The following is a 20584-nucleotide window of genomic DNA, read 5'->3' on the forward strand; positions in this document are numbered from 1 at the left end:
CTCTTCTTTCACCCCCCCCCCCCGCCCCTTAAAGGAAATATGATCCAATCAGGTAGTAGGAAATGATGAGACTGGCTCCCCCAGAGCTATGTTAGGAGCACACGCTTTTGTCACATGCATGGGACAGAGCAGCAGTCGGAAAACTACAATGCCCAGCGTTCCCCTCTGCTCCCTGATCAATGGACCTTATTTGAATAATCTGTGAGCCCTTGGACTCAGGCCAATCAGCTGTCAGGGACCCATGATAAATCGCAATGCATTATTGATAATCATAATTACTCTGACATGCGCATTCCGCCCAAGGGGGGTAATTTCCCAACTCTAGGAATTTGTTGTGAAGAAAATAATTGCTACTATTTTGCTCCCGATGCTTGTGCACCATGTCGAGACGCAAGCAGGCGAAACCCCAGCACATCAACTCCGAGGAGGAGCCGCCCCCAGATGCTGCAAGTGGTAAGGCGCAAAGTAAGAGACGGAGGCTTGCCAATTACCAACTTTAATAGATGTGCAAAGAAATCAGCTAGGGAATAAGGGGTTTTGTGTGGGTGCGTGTGTGGCTTTTGCCGTCCCCTCCCCCCACCCCACACGCAGTGGATTCGGCTCGAGATCATGACCCCACACTGACCACTCGTTGTTTGTACCATTTATTCCCATAATCTACCCCCCCTCCAAAAAAAAAACCCCCAACCCCTCACTTATCTTCAATCATTGTTCGACTGATATCGGGCCTGATTCTCCTTTTTCTTCTGAAATCGCAACGGGATCCCCCCCCCCCCGCCGCCCCTTAAAACTGTCCGGTGGGTCTGCCCAGAGCTCCAGCCCCATGGCTGCTCCTTGCTGACCACTCGGATCGCAGCCGAAATCTCTCTGTGTGTTGCCCTGCCGTCCCCGTTGGGTGTGTGTGAAAGCCTTTCCTCCCCATCCCCCTTAAAGTTTAACGTGTGCGGGCTCTAGACGGGAATCCGGGCTCTCTACCTTGTCTCACGCCAGGGAAGCAGGATGCGATCTGCTACGTGCCTTGGTACAGCCAGTTTTGTTGTAGCCTAATGCAAGGTGAACCCCCAAACCTTACCCAGCCGGAAAATATTTTTTTGGGGGGTGGGGGTGGGGAGAGACAGAAAGGAGTTGCAAACCATCTCTTTAGCGCAGGCATGGGGAAAGGCTTTAGTTTTGTTTCTCTGGATCTGTTTATTTTATGGTTCTTTTGGTGGGGATTTCTTAAAAAACAAACAAACAAAAAAAACCCTGCTTTGGCTAGTTTGGTTGGAGATCACAATCGCCCTGGACCTTTTGTAGCCTGACCTCCAGCCATCTTTGATTTCCGACTTCCTAAAATAACTCCGGTGAGCTAACGTGGTGTGTGTGTGTGTGTGCGTGTGTTTTGTATTTGGGTGGTGTGGGACTTTTAATATCGGGAACCACTATTAGATGCTCTGGATCTTTGTATTTTAGAGGAAGGGAAAATTACGTTTGCAATGAAGTTATCCCTGATCTTTGGGAGCGGGGTGCGCAGAGGGGGAAATCGGGGGTGGATGGGTGGGAGTGGAATTGATCACTAGCATAAGTGCTGTTAGTTAGAAACGAATTGGGCAGAGTTGTAATTCCTGGATCCTGTTTGAAAGTTTCATCGAGACTGTGCAGCATCTTCTCATATGTTCCCAGGGTTTTTCTGTTGGTGCATCGCTAAATTGGGGAGAATTTGTAGCACTTGTAGACGACTGCATGGGCCGATTCCTTCACTGTTAATTGTCAGTTTAAATTTCAACCTACTCTTTTAAAAAAAAAAAATGGGTGCGAATCTAATGCCACTCATCGCATAATTCCTATTAACCGACTGGGTATCAACCTCTGCAACTACTTGGGGTTGGTATTATTAGAACTGAATTTGCCTGGTTATGTAGATTAGTGAATTTCTCTGGTCTCAATTAGGAATCGTCAGTTTCAGTCCCGTCCCCAAGAGAGATGAAGGTGGGATTTGTAAATAGTTCAGATTATTTTATTATTATTAAAGCACCAACTGCCTCGAGATATTTGGGGTGGGAGGGTCCGCAGGATTTTACTAACCCTAAACAACCTGGACTCTGTAATTCTGTGGGTCGGCTCTTCTGTCTTTAAAGGTCAAATATTCAAATAACTCCCCAAATTCAATGCTTGATCACTTTTTCCGCATAGGTAGAAATGATCAATAACAATGTATGTAACAGGAGCCGCCTATTCCCAAACCGCAGGAGATTCGGGTTCTTATTTCTCTTCTCCCCCCCCCCCCCCCCTCTTTCTTTGAGCCGAAATGTCCAATTGTTGGGTCCGGTTAATGGTGACTTAAGAAACAGCAAGCTGGCCAGAAGGCAATAAATCCCATGTTTAATGCATGACTGTTTTCCTTTGTGCATATGGTTAGGCTGGGGGGATGGAGGTGATGTTTCCACATGTAAATCTCTGCCACTGCTGGAGAGTCACCTCCGGGGGCTGTGCTGAAACAAAAGGGTTAATAACTCTCCTGAAGCTGCAGAGTTACTCCGGAGGGGGTGGGGGAGGGAGAAGAGAAGGGTTTTTCTCATCCTTTCGAGTAACAGGTATTATCAGGGTTTTTTAATGATTTTGCAAGGTCTCGAAGGACAGCAATTTAAAGCACCATCTCTGGAACTTGCCTGGTGGGTGTGCATGTCTGTCAGTCTATTAAATACCCAGAGTGGGGTGGAGTGTTTTTGGGTGTGGTGTGTTTTTTGTTTTTTTTTTAATCCTAACTTTTTTGCTTTGGCTACATTACCTTAGGTTCGATGGGCATTTTTTGGGGGGGGGGGGGGACTTGTCAATCTGTAACAGACAAAATTAGCCCGGTATCCACAATCTAGCGCATTGCTTGACTTTAATTTATTGTGGAACTTGAATTGCTTTCTTGCGCCACCCAGGGGTCACTGGCAGTACTAGGCGATCTGTAAAGAAAACTTTGAACATCATCCCCCCCCCCCCCCCCCAAGGTCTTTTGAAGTTGGATGGTAGCTTCCCCTTCGCCCATAGACGCATAACATGGTGTTCAGAGCTGCGAATGACGGCTCCTGCTCTTGAAGGACTTGTGGACAGACGGGTTGCCCCTTCCCCCAGTGCCCCGCCCAAACTTTGTATTATTCAGAAGCCCTGCTGGTGAATCTCTGAGCAGATTTCCCTCTATTCTTAACCTTCCTCCCACCCCCGCAGAATGGGGCTAGTGTGCCGCCCATCCTGAGCCAGAGCTACCTGACTGTTGTTGCTCTTTCTCCACTCCTACAATACCAGCTTGGAACAAAGTTATAGAAACCGTTGCAGAAATCTCTCCGCTACTGTTTGTGATAACGATCAGAAGAAGTGGGTGGGAGTTAAACCATCTCTATGAACCCCTTAGCTAAATAAAACAGCCTTGACGTGGTACCAAAAAATAAAATAAAATCTGGACTCAGGATTAACCATAGTTTATCTCCTACTCTTCAGAAGAATCTAGATATTCTCCGACCTAGGTGTGTCCATAAATACCAAGGGATGAAGCTCTATGACAAAGTTAAAATTCCTGCCAGATTGCCTGAGAAATGATCAAATATATGCATAATGGCAATAATAAAATCAAGCCCTTATCTCGCTCTTTTGCAAGAGAACATTTGCAAAGCAATTTGAGACCCACCTCTGAGAACAATGCAGTGTGCCAGAAAATGGTTTTGCTAACCTGGTGATCGATTAACAGGTCAAAAAAATCGGCAGGTGGTCACTTGAGAATAATACTACACAGTGGAAAATTAGCATTTTCACAAAAGGGTTTAAACTGCCCATTGTACTGGATTACAGCCATTAAAGTGTAGGATTCTTAAAATGCAGTATACGACTCTTAAATAATAATAAGAAATCTTTCCAGGCTGAGAACTGAAGTTGTATACTGTATGTGGGCATCCATTCACAGTGGGATCCCCACAATTGGGTTCTGTAACAATACTCAAAATATATTTTCTCAGCTCATGCTGCGATAAAGGAGGTATTCTTAGTTGTAGCTTCTCAAAACAATGGGTTTCATGCAGTAAACTGTGTTAATGAGCCCTTAGAGATGTGAGCCACTGATTCCAGAACTTCTGGTGCAAACATGATTTATGCTGCAAAAGTTGTCCGTTGAGTCGGTGTGAGGTGAAGCCAGAGAGCGCTCGGAGACGGGTCAGGTTATATTTGATGGAAATATTCAGTGCGGCCCAACTTGAGAATTCAACACGCCTGCCGGGGCCCGTTGCTGCGGTTTAAATTAACAGCTAGTTAGTGCTGTTTGAATCCACCAGAGCTCCAGGTGGGTTCATTCCCCATTACTGCATCCAGGGCTGACTGTTCGCGATGGGGTGTGCTGGCGCTGGCTGATCTGTGCAGAGCTGTAAATTCTAGCCGTTGGGGGAAGCGTGCAAGGCAGGCTGACTGACTGGAAGGGGGAAAATGTCTGTCTTGTTTTTTCCCTTTTACGTAAGTGAAACATTATATTGGTTGTCCTGATCAAGTCCCCTTGCTAAACCCTGCAGCATGTGACGTTTTGACAGAGCTGCTGCTCTAACCTTTGCCTCCTCCTGCCTGCTGTGGGTGGTAAGTTGATGTCAAGCTTACAATTAGGACTCTCATGCAATTGACCTTGGCAGCGGGGTTTGCGCCGTTTAGCTTGGTCTTAAACACTGTACTAGTGTTAAGTGTGGTCTCGGGCCGCCTTGTTTATGGGCGAAGGACGGGCTGGTGGAAGTAATTGAGCGCTGAGGAAGACACCGTGGTGGGTCAGGTAGAGCAAAAGACTTTCCTCCACTCTGAGGTGTTGCAGCCAGGCGGGTTGCATTGGCTTTCGGAGTCCTCTGTTCTGCTCTTTCCACACTGGGAAAATTAAATAACTCTCTGTCTGTCCTGAACTTAGGTTCAGAAATGTTCTTCGCTCCGCAAACCCAAGAACTCGGGTTTACCTGCAGCGTGTAATCCAAAATGTTGGTAGCTTTTGTAGCCTATTTTAACCACTGCACTTTTCGACCTCCGTTTTTAAATTAGCGTAGTTTTGGGGGCAGATGGTAACCTACTTATTTACATGTCCTTAGGGAATGATTAATTTGTTCCAGCCACCAATAACGAATGAATTTTAGTTGCATGTTTGTCGCTACTGCTGTTTTAAATTGCAGTCTCTTGTTCTGGAGAAAGTAGACGGTTTTTGTAATTTTTGATCGAGCTAACCTGCCTTCCCGGCTCCAGAAATGGATATTGTTTTCAGTGTAATGCATGAGTGCCCTCCACTGTTCGGCCTTTTTAAGCTCAGTTGTTAATAGCAGCATCAGAACATGTGTTTGCTAAAGCTTTCAGTTTTGAGCCTCAGCAGGTAACTGCAGACATTTTAAAGGGGTTTGTCATGGCATTCAGTAACTTTGTTTTTAAAGCCCTTTGAAACTACACCAGAAGGTTAATCATGCAAGGACATGGAATTTAGAGATCTAGCCGTAAGACTTTTAAGAGTTGCTATCTCTGTTTTTACAAAATCCTTCTTTTATGTGAGGATAGCTAGAGTCTTAAATTTGTCTAAATGATTTGGCACCTTTTAGATTTTCAAAGCAATTTTTGTGAAACTTTAATATATTCTGGGTTAACCTAATTAGTACTCTTAAAGGTTTGTTAACAAGGTTAGATTAAAACCTTGGAAGACAATTCACAACCTATAAACTAAAAGTGTTGTTATGAGGCACAAGACGTCTCTTGTCTGGTTATTCTTGGGTAGGAAACTGGTATTGACTTCTGCTGTGGGAGATTTAATTACATTGTCTCCAATCATTATTGGAAACTTCAAATGTTTTAAAATAAACCACCTGCATTTCTTAAAATGAGGAGGGGGCCAAACTTATTTACTAAAGCAGATGGGTCTTGGTAGTTAGCTGTTTTGACACGTTTATTCAATCTTGTTTTTCTTCGCTGTGTTTGTGAGGTTAGGGTTTTTTTTTTTCCTGAAAGACTTAAAATAGCACACTTCGAGTTTGTTGCAGACATTGCTAGACTTGAGAACAAAGTGTCTAGTCTAATTTTTTTAAATGCTGATTGAGCCCCTCAAAACTAGAAATTACTAAACTGATTATTTAAAATTAATTTTTGAAAGCAAGTAAGAAGAGGAGTGTATGATTATGCTAACAGTGACTATTGGGAAAGTGACAATAGATAAACTGGTCAAATTTCTGTAAAAATGAAGAAACCTCACTGGGTATTAACTTCAGTTACTGTGAAGTAGACACTTTAAAATTTGGTGTGTGGGTGTTTTTGTTTTTTGTTTTTTTTTTTGTTTTGTTTCATGGTCTCTGACCAACCACCCTCCTCTCCTCTTTCTTCTTTCCAATAGCTCCCCACTAAATCAAATTAAATCAGGTAAAAGGTGTGGGGTATTTTATTAATTCTCTTTAGGAAACTTTTTTAAAAAACTTAAATTTGAGTCTAAAGATTTCATCAGACCTTATTGTAAATTACCACCTTATCCTACACAATAGTGGACTCTTCCCCCCTATCCATTTGGCAGTGATTGAATCTAAAACCCCTGCTGGGTTTACTGCATTCTTCTAACTTATTGGATAACTAGATGCTGAGAGATAACATTCCTGAAATTCGAAGGTGGGGAGGGAGAGAATAGAAAACAGTAGAAGTTCAATCCCTGTGAAGCATTTTTGAGCGGGTTAACTTAAGTGCATGAGTAACTGTTCTAACAGAACTCCCTTGCTACTTGACAAATACTGTAACAGTATTTGGACAGAGTTCTCCACAGATGTAGACATGCATGGTGAACTTTCTTTGCAGAGAAGTAACCTTACATTTTAAGACTGTTAAGTATGTGTCACTGATAACTGTTTCTAGGGTGGGTAGGTAGAGCAAGGCATGTTTTGGTAAATGAAGTGGCCTGATTGCAATCACTGGAGTGTTCCTACAAGACTGGGAAGAGGAGGTGGCAGCTAGAAATCAAAACAAGGATCTCTGGTGATTTTATTTTTTTATTATTTTAAGAGATAAGTCTCTGTCTAGGATCTCAAATGTTTGTGGTGGTGATATAGCCATGTCAATTCCAGGATAAAAGAGAGGAGATGGGGGAGGCTATATCTTTTAATGGACCAACTTCTGTTGGTGAGAGAGAAGCTCCTCACTCTTTGTCTTTCTCTGAGCTCAGTACCTATAGTACTCAACTGTTTTACCACTACTGAATGCACGATTGTCACTCTGTCCTCAGGACACACAGTACTTTCAAAAGACAAGCCTGGGGGCTTAAATTCATAACTTTACTAAATATTAAACATGGACTGAATAGAGACTGGATTTATGATTTATTACAATAATCTATATTCCACTAACACCCCACCACCCCTCCAGTCATAGGGAGGAATGGGTTTAATGGGCCACTTTAGTTAACACATTTCAAGGGACCATTTATGGTACTTATGCTAAACAGTCTTACACCTTGCATCACTGGAGCTGTGTACACTGGCAACGCTTTAACTAACGTGGCTTATATGGTTGCAGCACAGCACTGGGAGAGAGCTCTCCCAGCACTCTTTTTTAAAAAAAAAAAAAAAAAAAAAAATCACTCCCATGAGGGGTGTGTACAGCACTGAAACTTGCAGCGCTCAGGGGTGTGTTGTAAATTGCCAGTGTAGACAAGCCCTATTACGCTGACCTCCTGTTGGCTCAGTTAATCCACCTCACCCAAGAGGCAGTAGCTATGTTGGTTGGTGGTCTCCTGGCATACAGTAACTCCTCACTTAATCATCCTGGTTAACATTGTTTTGTTATTAGGTTGCTGATCTATTTAAAGTCGCATTATGTTCTATTATAAGATTGTTTGGCTTGCCCCGCTCCACCTAGCGTTCCAGCCAGGGAGCGGGGTCAGGGCGTGGGGGCTTGCCCCAGTCCGCCTAGCATTCTAGCCAGAGAACAGGGAAGCCTCCGACCCCACTCCCCAGAAGGAGCGTGCCAGGCAGGCGGAATGGGTTAAGCCCCTGTGGCCCGACCCCGCTACACCCCTGCCTCAACCAAGCTTCACAAACATCATTGAGTACAGTATTAAATTGTTTAAAATTATTTACAATTTGTACTGTATATGTACATAATCTTTTGTCTGGTGGAACAAAAATCTCCCTGGAACCTAACCCCCCCCCACCCTTTACATTAATTCTTATGGGGAAATTTGATTAGCTTAACATCCTTTCACTTAAAGTAGTATTTTTCAGGAACATAACTACAGTGTTAAGCGAGGAGTTACTGTAGTACTGTGTACACTGGGAGTTAGGTTGGTCTAACTATGGTTTTATCTACACTGGCAAGTGAAAGACAAATTTTATGTTGTTCAATGGTGTTTTTTAAAAAAACACACATAGAAACCACATACACACCCAAAAGACACAAGTTTTGCTGACAACAAGTGCTGGTGTGAAGCGCTGGCAGGACTGCTCTCCTGTGGACACCACCACTCGTTGGGGGTGGAAGTTTTGTGGGTGGGAGAGCGCTCGCCCACTGACAAACAGCAGGTATGCTGTGCGCCTTTTAACGGCACAGCTGTGTCGCTAAAAGTCTCGCAGTGTAGACGTAGGAGACATAGCCTTATGTGTCTCGGGGGTGGATTTTTCACACCGCTGAGTGATGTTGTTACAGTCATAAGTCTGTAATGTACACCTGGCCTAAGGGCTTGTCTACACTGGCAATTAACAGTGCTGCAACTTTCTCGCTCACGGGTGTGAAAAAACACACACACGCACACCTGCCCCCCAGAGCGCAGCAAGTTGCAGCACTGTAAAGCGCCAGTGTAAACAGTGCCCCAGAGCGGGGAGCTATACCCCTCATGGAGGTGGGTTTTTTGAGCTTTCCCAGTGCTGCGCTGCAACCACCAAGGCAAGCAGCGCTTTAGCCCTAAGCTTACTAGACCTGGAGAAGAGCTTTATGTGAGCTCAAAAGCTGGTGTCTCTCACCAACAGAAGTTGGTCCAAAAAAGACATTACCTCACCCAACTTGCCAATATTGATTCATTTATATTCAACCCTCTGCCCTGTGAGGCACAAAAGTATCCTCAGTTTCACAACTGGGAGGAGATTTGGAGGTGGGGAGGAAGGCTGTGTCTCACTATCTTTCCCAGAGTTACCCAGGAGTCTATACTGGGAATTGAATTCAGATCTTCTGAGACCCAGTGAATGTGAGATTGTCAAAAATAGGGAAACAAATGAGCAATATGGGACCACATGAGTATCGGAGGGAAGTTAACTAGAGCTGGCCAGAAACCAAGATCTCCCATTTCGTGAAAAATTTTGTGCTCTCAACATTTTTGTTCCACCTTTTTGGAATATGTGTAAGGGGGTTTACAGATTAGGTCCATAGCTTCTCCTTTTTTACAGTTTAATTTCAATTGATACAAGGCACTCATCTGCCAAAACGAGTCTACCATCAACACAAGGGGGACGCTACCATTCACATTTATCTTTCTAAACCAGTAAAGTTAAATCAGTATAACTTTGAGGGGGACTCTGTTTTTTCTGCAGGCAGAAAAAACACCTCACTGCCTTAATCCCAAATTTGCAAGTGTTTGGAACAAAGGCTGTGGTGTTTTAACCTGCAGCTTGGTGGGTTACATATTGGATGGGAGTGGGATTGTTCTTGTGAAACTTTGAGTCTAAAAAGCCTTTTGAGTCAGTGTGCATCTTAGTTCCAGGAAGGACAGTGGGGTTTTTCTATTTTTTTGTTTGTTTGTTTAAAAAAAAAAATCTCAATTTTACTCTCCCTCATCATTGATAAGGGTAGAACTAAATTTATGGAGTTCTAAAATGTCCATGTTTGACTTCAGTTGGTCCCTTTCTGTTGACCAAGTCCTGAATCAAGTTGGGTCTTAAATTTTTAGGAGACTGAAATTTCAGAGTGAAATTTTTTCAGCGAAAAATGGATTTTTAGCTACAGTGGTTTATTTCTTATTTCTTTGGAGAGCTGATTGTATATTTTGGGTGCAGCACTGAGAGTTGGTCACTGTGATCTAGCACTTTACCTTTTGCTTAGGGGACTGCCTGGCTATATATCCCTAGGTTTAAAAACCGATTTGATAGAGTTACTGGGGGGGGGGGGGGGGGGAGGAAATGCTTTGTGTGGTGGTTTGTATTTTTCTCTTTTTGCGGGGAGGCTCTGTTTTGTGTATTTCAGGGCAGGTCTACACTTAATGCTGCATCAGTGCAGCTGTACTGCTTAAGTGAAGACACTCCTATACCAACAGGAACTCCTCCCTCTCAGGGTAGTTAATCCACCTCCCCAAGAGGCAGTAGCTGCTTCTCCTGTTAACATAGTGCTGTCTAGATGGGGGATTAGGTTGGTATAACTGTGTTGCTCAGGGGTGCAGATTTTTCACACCCCTACAGGACATTATTATACCAATGTAAGTCTGCAGTATAGACCTGGCCTCTGTGTTTGATGTGCAGTTCTGCTAATCTGAAATATAGGGCTGGAAGGCACCCAAGAGGTCACCACCTAGTCCATACTCCCCTTCAGGCCCCTTACACTGAGGCACATATTACTTCAGTTGCTCTTATACAGGCCTTGTTTTGGTAGCTATTGTAAGGCAGAGATTATATCTCTCTCCACTATAATGTTACTGTGAATTTTTCTTAACCTGACCTAGCTTAAGGAAACTCCTTCAAAGCCTTTCATTCTCTGGGCAACTACAGATTTCAACCCTAAACACTTTTTTAAGTTTTCATTGCTGATAAAAGCGTGTGTGTGTGTGTGTGTGTGTGTGTGTGTGAGAGAGAGAGTGAGTGTGTATGACTGACTCTCTGTTACTCTAGCCAAATGTCAAGGTTTGGCGCATCCTCCCCCATGAAATTATTCTGGCCCAAACTATATACACTCGCCTGAGTTGTAGGTGTAAAAATGTCTGTCCATGCAAATCCCCCCCTTGCACACACAAGATGCACATTGTGCAGCCTGGTAACCTATATCTCTGATATAGGGGCTATAATTATTTTGCAGTTGAACCCTTTTTAAAGTAAGCTGGAAAATTAAGCTTATCAACGATCTGTGATAATCGTGACCACTTACTCTATAGTCTAGTTACTAAAATGCAGCATCCAATACTACTGAAATAATTCCACTCCCTGGGTTATTGGCATTATTGGACCGGATCTTGTGAGGTGCTGAACACCCTGAACTCCTACTGAAGCCATACAGTGTCAGGCCTCTACACCATTGACCTATAAAGATGAAACTCAAACAAAGTGCCTCTGTGATCAAAGGGTCACACAGTGTGTGGCCAGAGGGCACTTTATGGTTTCCTGGTAGAAGATAGAATGTCTCCAATGCTGTGTGTATAGGTTGGTGGCAGGAAAGGGGAACTTGTTAACGAATAAAATAAGGCTGCAGCCTTCTGAGGTGAAAACACAACTGATGGAAGTATACGATTACTGTGGGATCTCTTGTTAAAGTTGGGATAATAAACGTGACATAACTCATCAATGGTGAGTTGATGAGTGGCTCCTGGGTGTCCACTGACCTAAGGAGCTTAAGGCTCTAAATCAGGGTCATTTGGATGAGTGTTAACACCTTTTTCAGACCAAGGTAAAATTTTCCCCTCAAATCTTTCTGCAGAATTTTTAAAAGTCTACGTAGTTTGGAGGGGAGGGGAACCAGAAAAGTCTGGAAAAACCAGAAAATTCCTCTTCAGCTTTTGGCACATTGAGGGGGGAAGTGATTACACCTGGGTTCTTGTCTAATTTACAAAACATAATCTTTCTGCTTTCTGCACCCCACAGACTGTCTCTGACAGGCGAGTGCTGTTGCATAAATTCCAAAGTGAGTGTAGTTCACAGTGGAATGCTTATCTTGCAACCCACCTTGTACAGAGACAAGGTGGGAAAAAAGCTCCATGTAGCTCAAAAGCTTGTCTCTTTCATCAACAGAAGTTTGTCCAATACAAGATATTACCTTCCCACGTAATATCCTGAGATCAACACAGCTACAACTACACTGCATATACCAAATATCCTGAAAGTTGTCGTAAAAGTCAAAAGAATTTGGTGACACTGAATACCCACCTTGTCTCTCCAATGTTCTGAGACCAACGTAGTTCCAACAACACTGCAAATCCATCTTGTAGTGAGTTGTCCACTGTAGATACTCTGTGTTTAAATTATTATACTACTTCCCCTTTCTATTAAGGTTTGGCCATCCCTGGCCTACACTCTCTGATCCTCCTGAAGATTATCATATGTGGCTCAAAGTCCGAGAGCCTGCTCCGGGCTTCTGCACTGCAGTAGGGTGGGGGGGCTCAGGGCTTCAGCCCCTGGGAGGTATCTGTTGGTGCTCAGGGTTTCAGCAAGAGTGGGGAGGGAGCCCCAGCAGGCACCTCCTGGAGGGCAGAAGCCCCTAGCCCCCCTCCCCACTGGGCAGAAGCCCCTAGCCCCACGACTCCACTGCAGGGCAGAAGCCAGTCTGGTAGGTGGGGGAGGGGGACAGCTCTGTGAGCCACACTTTAACTATAAAAGAGTTGCAGTTTGGCAACCTCTGGTATATGCTAAAATAGGTAGGTGTGTGTGTGTGTATTTATGCTCTTTCTTAGAACAAGATGAAGCTTTAAAGTTGTTCCACATGAATGGTAAAAATGTAGGCTTTATTAGCCCTTTCCCTTAAAAGTAGCATTAAATTAAACTAGTATTCACACAAAGGTTCGTCTTGTGTTTTATACAGTCTGATTTGCTTGAAAGGAAGTGGTTCCTTTCAAAAAGTCTCATTATTATAAGAGCTGTAATCTACTTAACATGGTTAGTTCTCCATTGATTTCTAGTATATGGACTATAACACCAGGTTTATTCGTTCTATCAACTCTTTTTTTCATAAAATACCTCGTATACTGTAATATGGGAGAATAATTGCAGCTTCATTGTTTCTATCTGCAGTGGTTATGTGCTTCAATGGAATCTTTATAAAATGGAAGGCAGTTACGATGTATGTTAATTCTAGTGATTCACAGCTTCATATGGCTTTGCTAGAATTTGGCCATTGACCCTCTAAATAACATAATTATGAATTTTAAATACAAAGTAAACAATCGTGTATGCACTCCATTACTTTCTTGCCTTGAGTTGTTTAAAAAACAACTCATCCAAGCACTCTTAGTTAGAACACCCATTTCTATTTTTACATGTGTAAAGAGACTTCTAGTGACCTAGTTTCCCCCATTTGAATTAGGAGGTAACACCACTCCTCTTTCCCTCACAAGGCGGACAGTAGGAAAGTATACCACTTTCACAGACAAACGACGTAGTGTGACCTTGAGCAAGCTACAAAGTGAATCAGTAGCAGAGCTTGGGGTAGGACTTGGGAATCCCATCTCCAAGGTTTGCATTTGGTCCATGTGTCTAAGCTCCCATTATCTTGCATTTATAGCTTTTAAATTCTTGGCTTACTTACAGCCTTAACCTGGAAAAAACTTACCCATGTGCTAGGGGTGTGTGTGTGTGTGTGTGTGTGCGCGTATATATAGGGAATATTTGACTTTTTTTTTTTTTTCCTCCCCCCTCCTTAGGGAGTCCACAAAACGCCCCAGGTGATGGAGATGGTGAAATGAGTTCCAAAAGGTGCCGAACAGAGGAAACCAATATCTGTGAGAAATGTTGTGCAGAGTTCTTTGATCTCTCTGAATTCCTTGAGCATAAGAAAAATTGCACTAAAAATCCACCTGTCCTAATCATGAATGATAGTGAAGGAACAATACCCCCTGAAGACTTCCCTGGAGCCTCTACAGAGAGCTTTCCAAATGATCGACAGGATAGCCAGCCAGCCAAGGACAGTCAGTCAAAGAGTTGCACTGGTTCTGTGGAGAAGAGAGAGGGGAAAGTTGATACTGAAGCAGTGGGAGGAATGTATCTAAAAACAGAACCTCCTGTTACTCCTGCAACTCACGGACTACGCTATTTACCAAAATCCAAAGTACCAAACACTAATGTGACTTTGCAGACAATACGTGGCACTAAAGTGGCTGTGAATCAACGTACCTCTGATGCTATCTCTTCCTCAGCAGCCAGTTTTAATGCTATTCCAATGATCCTTGAACAGCTCGTGTGCTTGCAGCAGCAGCAACTCCAGCAAATTCAGCTCACAGAGCAAATCCGTATTCAAATTGCCATGATGGCTCCTCATGCCCTACATCCTTCAATAGTAGCTGCTACTGATCCACTAAAAGCTTTGGGTGCTCAGATGTCTCAGCAGCTGTCTGCTGCTGTTGCTTTAATTGGACAAAAAGCTGGAAGCCAAAGCCTATCACTGGAATCCTTGAAGCATGGAAAACTACCTCATTCTAACATGGTCATTCCAACTGCTGGCTCAGTAGCCAGTGGGCTTTCTTCTTCCTTCTCTCTGAAACCTGAAGCAAACAGAAGCCTCCCAAGTTCTATGTCTCGTTTTCCAAACCCTTTACTACCTCAATCATCCAGCTCTGTCATCTTCCAAAACCCACTCTCGGCAGTTTCTTCAGTGATTGATCCCTCAAAGAAAGGGAAAGGGAAGCCCCCCAATATCAGCGTGTCTGAAAGCAAACCAAACACTGAAGAACCTTTCTTTAAACATAAGTGCAAGTTCTGCGGCAAGGTCTTCGGCAACGATAGTGCTTTGCAGATACACCTCCGGTCCCACACTGGCGAAAGACCCTACAAGTGTAACATTTGTGGTAACAGATTTACAACCAAAGGAAACCTTAAAGTGCATTTTCAGCGTCATAAAGATAAGTACCCTCACATTAAAATGAATCCCTATCCAGTACCTGAGCATTTGGACAATGTGCCCACCAGCAGTGGAATCCCATATGGAATGTCTGTACCACTGGATGAGTCTAACCTAATTGTGGACAGCAAGCCTATTCTGGCATCACTGCCTACCTCAGTAGGTACTGGCTTGCCTCAGAATATCTCCAGTCTAGCATGCATCAAGGAGTCTCTTGCCAGCACATTTTCAAGTGACATGCAGCCAAGGCCTTCTCCAGAAAGCGAAGGTGGTTCTTCCTCCTCAGGAGCAGCGAGTCACGAGTCTGGAACTGAGCAGAGCCTGAGCTCACCGCAAGCTAGCTGCAGTGTGAGTGTCTTCCATGTAAGTGGAGCAAGTGAGCAAGGTTCAGAAACATCTAAGCTACAGCAATTGGTTGAGAATATTGACAAGTCCACCACAGACCCCAATGAGTGCCTCATCTGTCACAGAGTGCTGAGTTGCCAGAGTTCACTCAAAATGCATTACCGTACTCACACTGGAGAGAGGCCATTCAAGTGTAAAATTTGTGGCCGTGCCTTCTCAACAAAAGGTAACCTTAAGACTCATTATGGTGTCCACCGGGCAAACACCCCCCTAAAGATGCAACATTCCTGTCCAATTTGTCAGAAGAAGTTTACAAATGCAGTTGTATTGCAGCAGCATATTCGCATGCATATGGGGGGACAAATTCCCAATACACCTATGCCGGAAAACACTTGTGATAATACTGATGTGGATCCTACTGTGACTGAGAAGAATGGAGACCTGACTCGCCCAGGTGAGAACATGGAAAACGTAGAAGAGATGGAAGAAGACCTAGACTCTCAAGATGGCCCTAGCAACTCTTTGAAACCACCAATTCCGTATGATGCACAGTCAGAATCTCCAGGCACAGCATTTTCTGGGATTGCAGCTCTGGAGAACCAAATGAAAATGGTAAATTCAGCTTCGAACTTGCAACGGCAAAGCAGCCTGAAGTCTAGCGACAATGGTTCGGCAGAAAGTGATGGCATGACGAATGATTCTTCCTCTGTGGCAGGTGATCCAGATTATCAAAATGGCAGGAGTCCTGCCGCCTCTGAATCTGCTTCATTCCAGGCATTGTCCCCAGCCAATAGCCAATCTGAAAGCATTAGGTCAAAGTCACCAGGTTTCAACAGTCAGGAAGATGCTGGCATGGGAAATAAAGCTGAGGGCCCTGAAAACCATCTTGCAGAGATGGAAGGGGCTGGCGCTTTGGATCTAACTTATGGCAATATTGGTCGAAAGGTCATCAAAGAAGAACCTGGGTTACACTTCCCAAATGGAGAGTATGGTGAGTTATGACCAGTAGCTGCACTCCCCACAACTAACAAAACCATCTAGAGGGGAGCTCCTTAGAGGACCAGTGGGAGTAAGAACCCCATCCTGCTGGTTTGGTTCCTTTTCAAAAGGCACATGGTGCTTGTTGCTCTGCAGGCCACTGAAAATCTCCTTCCTAGTTTCAAATTCCCATTTGAAGGTAAAGTCTCTCTCACACACACACGTTTTCAAGTTGTAACCTCCTGCTGCCTAGTGATCTCTCACACACTCACTCACTCACTCACTGCAATGGGAGTTGTGCTCAGTATCTTGCATTTTGTCCTAAAGTTATTAATTAGCTCTGTAAACCAGACACTTCAGTGTTGATAAACCATGGAACAGACTGTTCAGCACTAGTATATGAAGTGTAAACCTAGCATCGCGAATGCTGTGTCTGAGCTTTTTGGATCAGGGAGAAAGTTGTTAAATCCTGAATGCAAAGGGACATATTTGAAGAACCCCATCTCCTCCCTCTTGCCTCAAACAGATCTACAACCCATTAGCACCAGTGTGCCTGCAAATTATAGCTTGCATGTGCATTGAGTGTTGGGCTTGTGCACCTTCAAAAATCTGGACCCAATATCTTGCTTCCAAAGCTTAAACAGAGCTGAAATATGTAGTGGTGGTAGCCTAATGTGTGTGTTCTTTCTCTTCAGGTCACAGCAGCATTCATGCTGCTTTTGTCAGGGCACCACCAGCCCTCATAAAAGTGGAAATGCCTAGTGAGCGTCCTATTAGCACTAGCCATTTTATTGGCCCACCAACTTTATCACCTGGTGTTCCCCCTCTCCTGGTGCCACGGCCTAAGCTTTGCCGTCCAGCTAAACAGCACATCTGCACTACGTGTGGGAAGAACTTCTCCTCTGCAAGCGCTCTTCAGATTCATGAACGGACCCATACTGGTGAAAAGCCATTTGCATGCACCATCTGTGGGAGAGCCTTTACCACAAAAGGAAACCTGAAGGTAAGCAGCTCTTAAGGGGGCTGAGGTGTGCTGATGCCTGCCTTTGGAATCACCTTCACTAAGAGTCTCTTAAACAACCTCCCTAAAATGCTTCTATTCCTTCTAATCATAATCGTCCACACTTTAAAGATGGCCACTAATAATTTCTCTTGGCCCTCTGGGTGGTCATTTAAGACAGAGTTTACTATAGTCTCTCAATATGCAAGGATCATACAGCTCTCTAGTAGGCCTTGAGATCAGCCTAAATCTACTTTCAAAAACAAAAACCCTGTAGGGGAAGAACTGTAACTTTTAACTGCAACTTATAACTGCTTTGTTTAGAAACCCTGCCTCCAAATGCTCCTGAACCTTGGTGTGGGTGTGGGATCTGAATTTAGTAGCCGAAGCCCATATCTAGATGATACCTCAGCATGCAGGGAAAAACCCTGTTTAAAAAACCCAAACTGTATTTGATCTGATTCTTTCAAACCCACACTTTTAAGCAATGATCATTGTTTGCCTCAATGGAACATGTTATAGGCTCTACTATTGCTTGGAGCACATTGAGAGTCCCCTGTTGAAATGGCTGTCACTGGAGCAAAGTTCTGCAACAAACAATGTTCAGGGATTTCAGTTAAGCACAAAAAATTGCCTATCGTGCGCCTGTTTATCAGATTAATACATTTATCTTTTAAGGAACACTTAGCTTCCCCACCCACACTATGGTTTGACACTGTAGAGCTTCAAGATTCTTCCTCTTTAACAGCCTTTGCATAAGCACTCTATAAGGAGTGGAGGAGGAGAGAAAAGAGATGCTCAAACTTAGAAAACAAAATGAAGACTGGGGCATGGATAGCTGCTTTGTTTGTAGGTGGGTGGTCTTTCAGGAGGTTCTGTGTTTGTGCAGTAATATGCTATTTGTGTTTTCCAACTACACAGGAGTGTTTTAGCTGCCAAAATTCTACTCCTGCTAAACTTTTTGTAAAACCATTTCTAAAGTCCTTGCCTTGCCAATATTCCCTGTAGCCTATTCTTAAGAACCAATGTATCTTAAATTGTGTAGAGGAAAAAATAAACTCTTCCCATGCACTAAGTAACTGTCTACTTCTGTTCTTGCTTTCCCTCTTTTTGTTCTACTTCAGGTGAAAGTAAACAAGAACATGTAGGGCATATAAGCCATTCTACAGTAACAAAGATCTAAACAAAGATTTTGCTGTAGTTTGAGTACAGAACTACATAAACATTTCTCTGAATGTTTGGCTTTACTTTATCTTGAGGCTCAGATACCCTAGTGCTGGTGAGGTATAAGAACTTGGATAGACTAGAACAGGAGCTAAGAATTATGATAGCTCTCATCTTCTAACTTCTCCTACCCCCTCTTCTGCAAGGTCCATGTTGGAACTCACATGTGGAATAACTCTGCCAGGCGTGGAAGAAGATTATCCATTGATAATCCCATGGCTCTGTTGGGGAATGATCCAAAGAAGGTATCTGAAATGTTTCCAAAGGATATAGTGCCTCCTTCAGTGAACATTGATCCCACAGTATGGAACCAGTATGCAGCAGTACTCAGCAATGGCTTGGCAATGAAGACTAATGAGATTTCAGTGATCCAGAGTGGTGGCATACCTTCCCTTCCAGTCACCATTGGGGGTGGCTCTGCAATAAATACTGCAACAGTCTCCAAGATAGATGGGTCCCAGTCTGGAATTAGCTCGGATATGGAGAAGGCTGGTGGTGCTGCTGCAGACAATGTGCCAAAACACCAGTTCCCTCACTTCATGGAGGAGAACAAAATTGCTGTTAGTTAGAAAAACTCTTTGTGAAGGTGAAATGCAGAAAGAGCGAATATATTTACAAACATATATTTTTAAGAGATTCCATCTCAACCTCCTATTTTCCTATTGACATGCAAATGATTTTATGGTTGTCTTTGTAAGAGTTGCCCACAGTACAATCATGATGTTGCTTTGCAAAAGTAGTAATAATAATAAAAAAAAAAATAATCCTCTTATTTGGAAAGATGCGGGTCTTGCAAAGTATTCCTTGTTATGTGTGACTAATGTGTACAGCCTTACAGAAGTTTCACAACTTGAAATTCCAAAGGTTATAACATTTTGCCTCTGTTTAAACTGAAATCTTTGGGGGTTTGGAACACAGTAGAAGCAACCTACTGTTCATGGAAAAACTTGTATTTACGGATGACATGAAAACTTATTATGCGGGTAAATATTCTAGAATGTCTGCCACCCTTTTAGAAATAGTCTTTGTGTGGGGTTTTTGTTTTGTTTTTTTTTAATGTACTTTTTACTATATGGCTACAGATTTTTTTTATTTTTATTTGCCTCAGAAGCTGTAAAAAGATCTTTTACTGGCTTTTTTTTTCCCCTTTGATCATTGCTCCTAATAATTGAATACTCTTGTATTGTTGACTGCTGCTTATTTAATACTACTACTTGGACAGTCCCTTAAGAACAGTGCCAAAACTACTCCTTCCAAAGATGTGCAGTTTCTCCTAAAATATTATTTGTACCAAGATCCCTGAAGAAGCATGGGTAGGTATGTATATACTTTTCCTCTTTCCCCTCCCCCCTTTCTCCTCTAGAAAGAGAAGGTCAGGTCTGAAAGCTCTGCAAGGAATCTCAGATGACTGTTGCATCTAAGCTTTGGAACTGGTTTCCTTTAGCAAGAGGAACGTGTTTTTGTTTTTGTTTTTGTTTTTTTTAAATTTGAGTTATTTAGGAGATCAGTTTGTGTAAACCTGTATTTAAATACAAAAGTACTCACACCTAAGTTTAATGTTTTGTGGGTTTTTTTTGGATGGCATTCCCACTTTGGTCATTAAGTTTCTTGGTGATTAGTGCACTTGCATTACATCACAAAACCATGGTGACCCATGTGTATTGTATGAAGGTTATTGGGATAGCCCTCTGGATTCTAAGTTATCTACCTCATTTTTTTTTCTTTGTAGATGTAGTGTCTATTTTTCTATAAATGACCACTGTAATGAACTGAGATTCAAGCAGATGCTTCCATGCACTATATGAAACCAAAACCTGATGTATTAGTGGAAGCACCTGAAGACTTCGTGGACTTATTTTTCACTCTTCTTACATTTGCTGGATCTGTGTAGGTAACAAAATCTAAAGCTAGACTGAAGAACAACTAAGCATTTGGTGTTAAAGGACTGAATGATGGAAAGAAGTCTGATTTCTGACTGCAGGAAATCCTTTTGAGTCCAGTCTCAATTGTGGAAGGCCCCCCACCCCACCCCCCCAAATGCAGATCACCAAAAGTTTGTGTAATGTTGTTGCACCTGATTCTTGTTTATGATCTATTTTTGCCATGTTGTGCCTTTCCTGCTGGACTTGTAAGTAAGAACACAACAGTACCTGTTTACACTGTAAAATGGATATTGTTACGTCGAACATGCCAAAGGCATCCCAAGTGTCAAGTTTCTGCATTGTGAATGTATGACTTAAGAATTCTGTAGTTTTGAGTATCTGATGCATTTCTGTTGATGTTTTGAGAATAAATTTGGGATGG

At 43.1% G+C, this 20584-nt stretch overlaps 1 protein-coding gene across 1 annotated transcript; it reads left to right on the forward strand.

Annotated features, from left to right (window-relative positions):
* The first annotated feature begins 231 nt into the window (after positions 1-231).
* On the forward strand, positions 232-20308 carry SALL4 (spalt like transcription factor 4). The gene is made up of 4 exons (XM_074969572.1): positions 232-465; positions 13541-16069; positions 16752-17059; positions 18427-20308. Exons 1-4 carry the CDS (start codon positions 381-383, stop codon positions 18847-18849), a joined length of 3345 nt encoding a protein of 1114 aa, XP_074825673.1. The 5' UTR covers positions 232-380; the 3' UTR covers positions 18850-20308.
* Positions 20309-20584: the final 276 nt, after the last annotated feature.

The sequence above is a fragment of the Natator depressus genome, chromosome 13 (genome assembly GCF_965152275.1).
Source record: "Natator depressus isolate rNatDep1 chromosome 13, rNatDep2.hap1, whole genome shotgun sequence".
Taxonomy (NCBI): Eukaryota; Metazoa; Chordata; order Testudines; family Cheloniidae; genus Natator; species Natator depressus.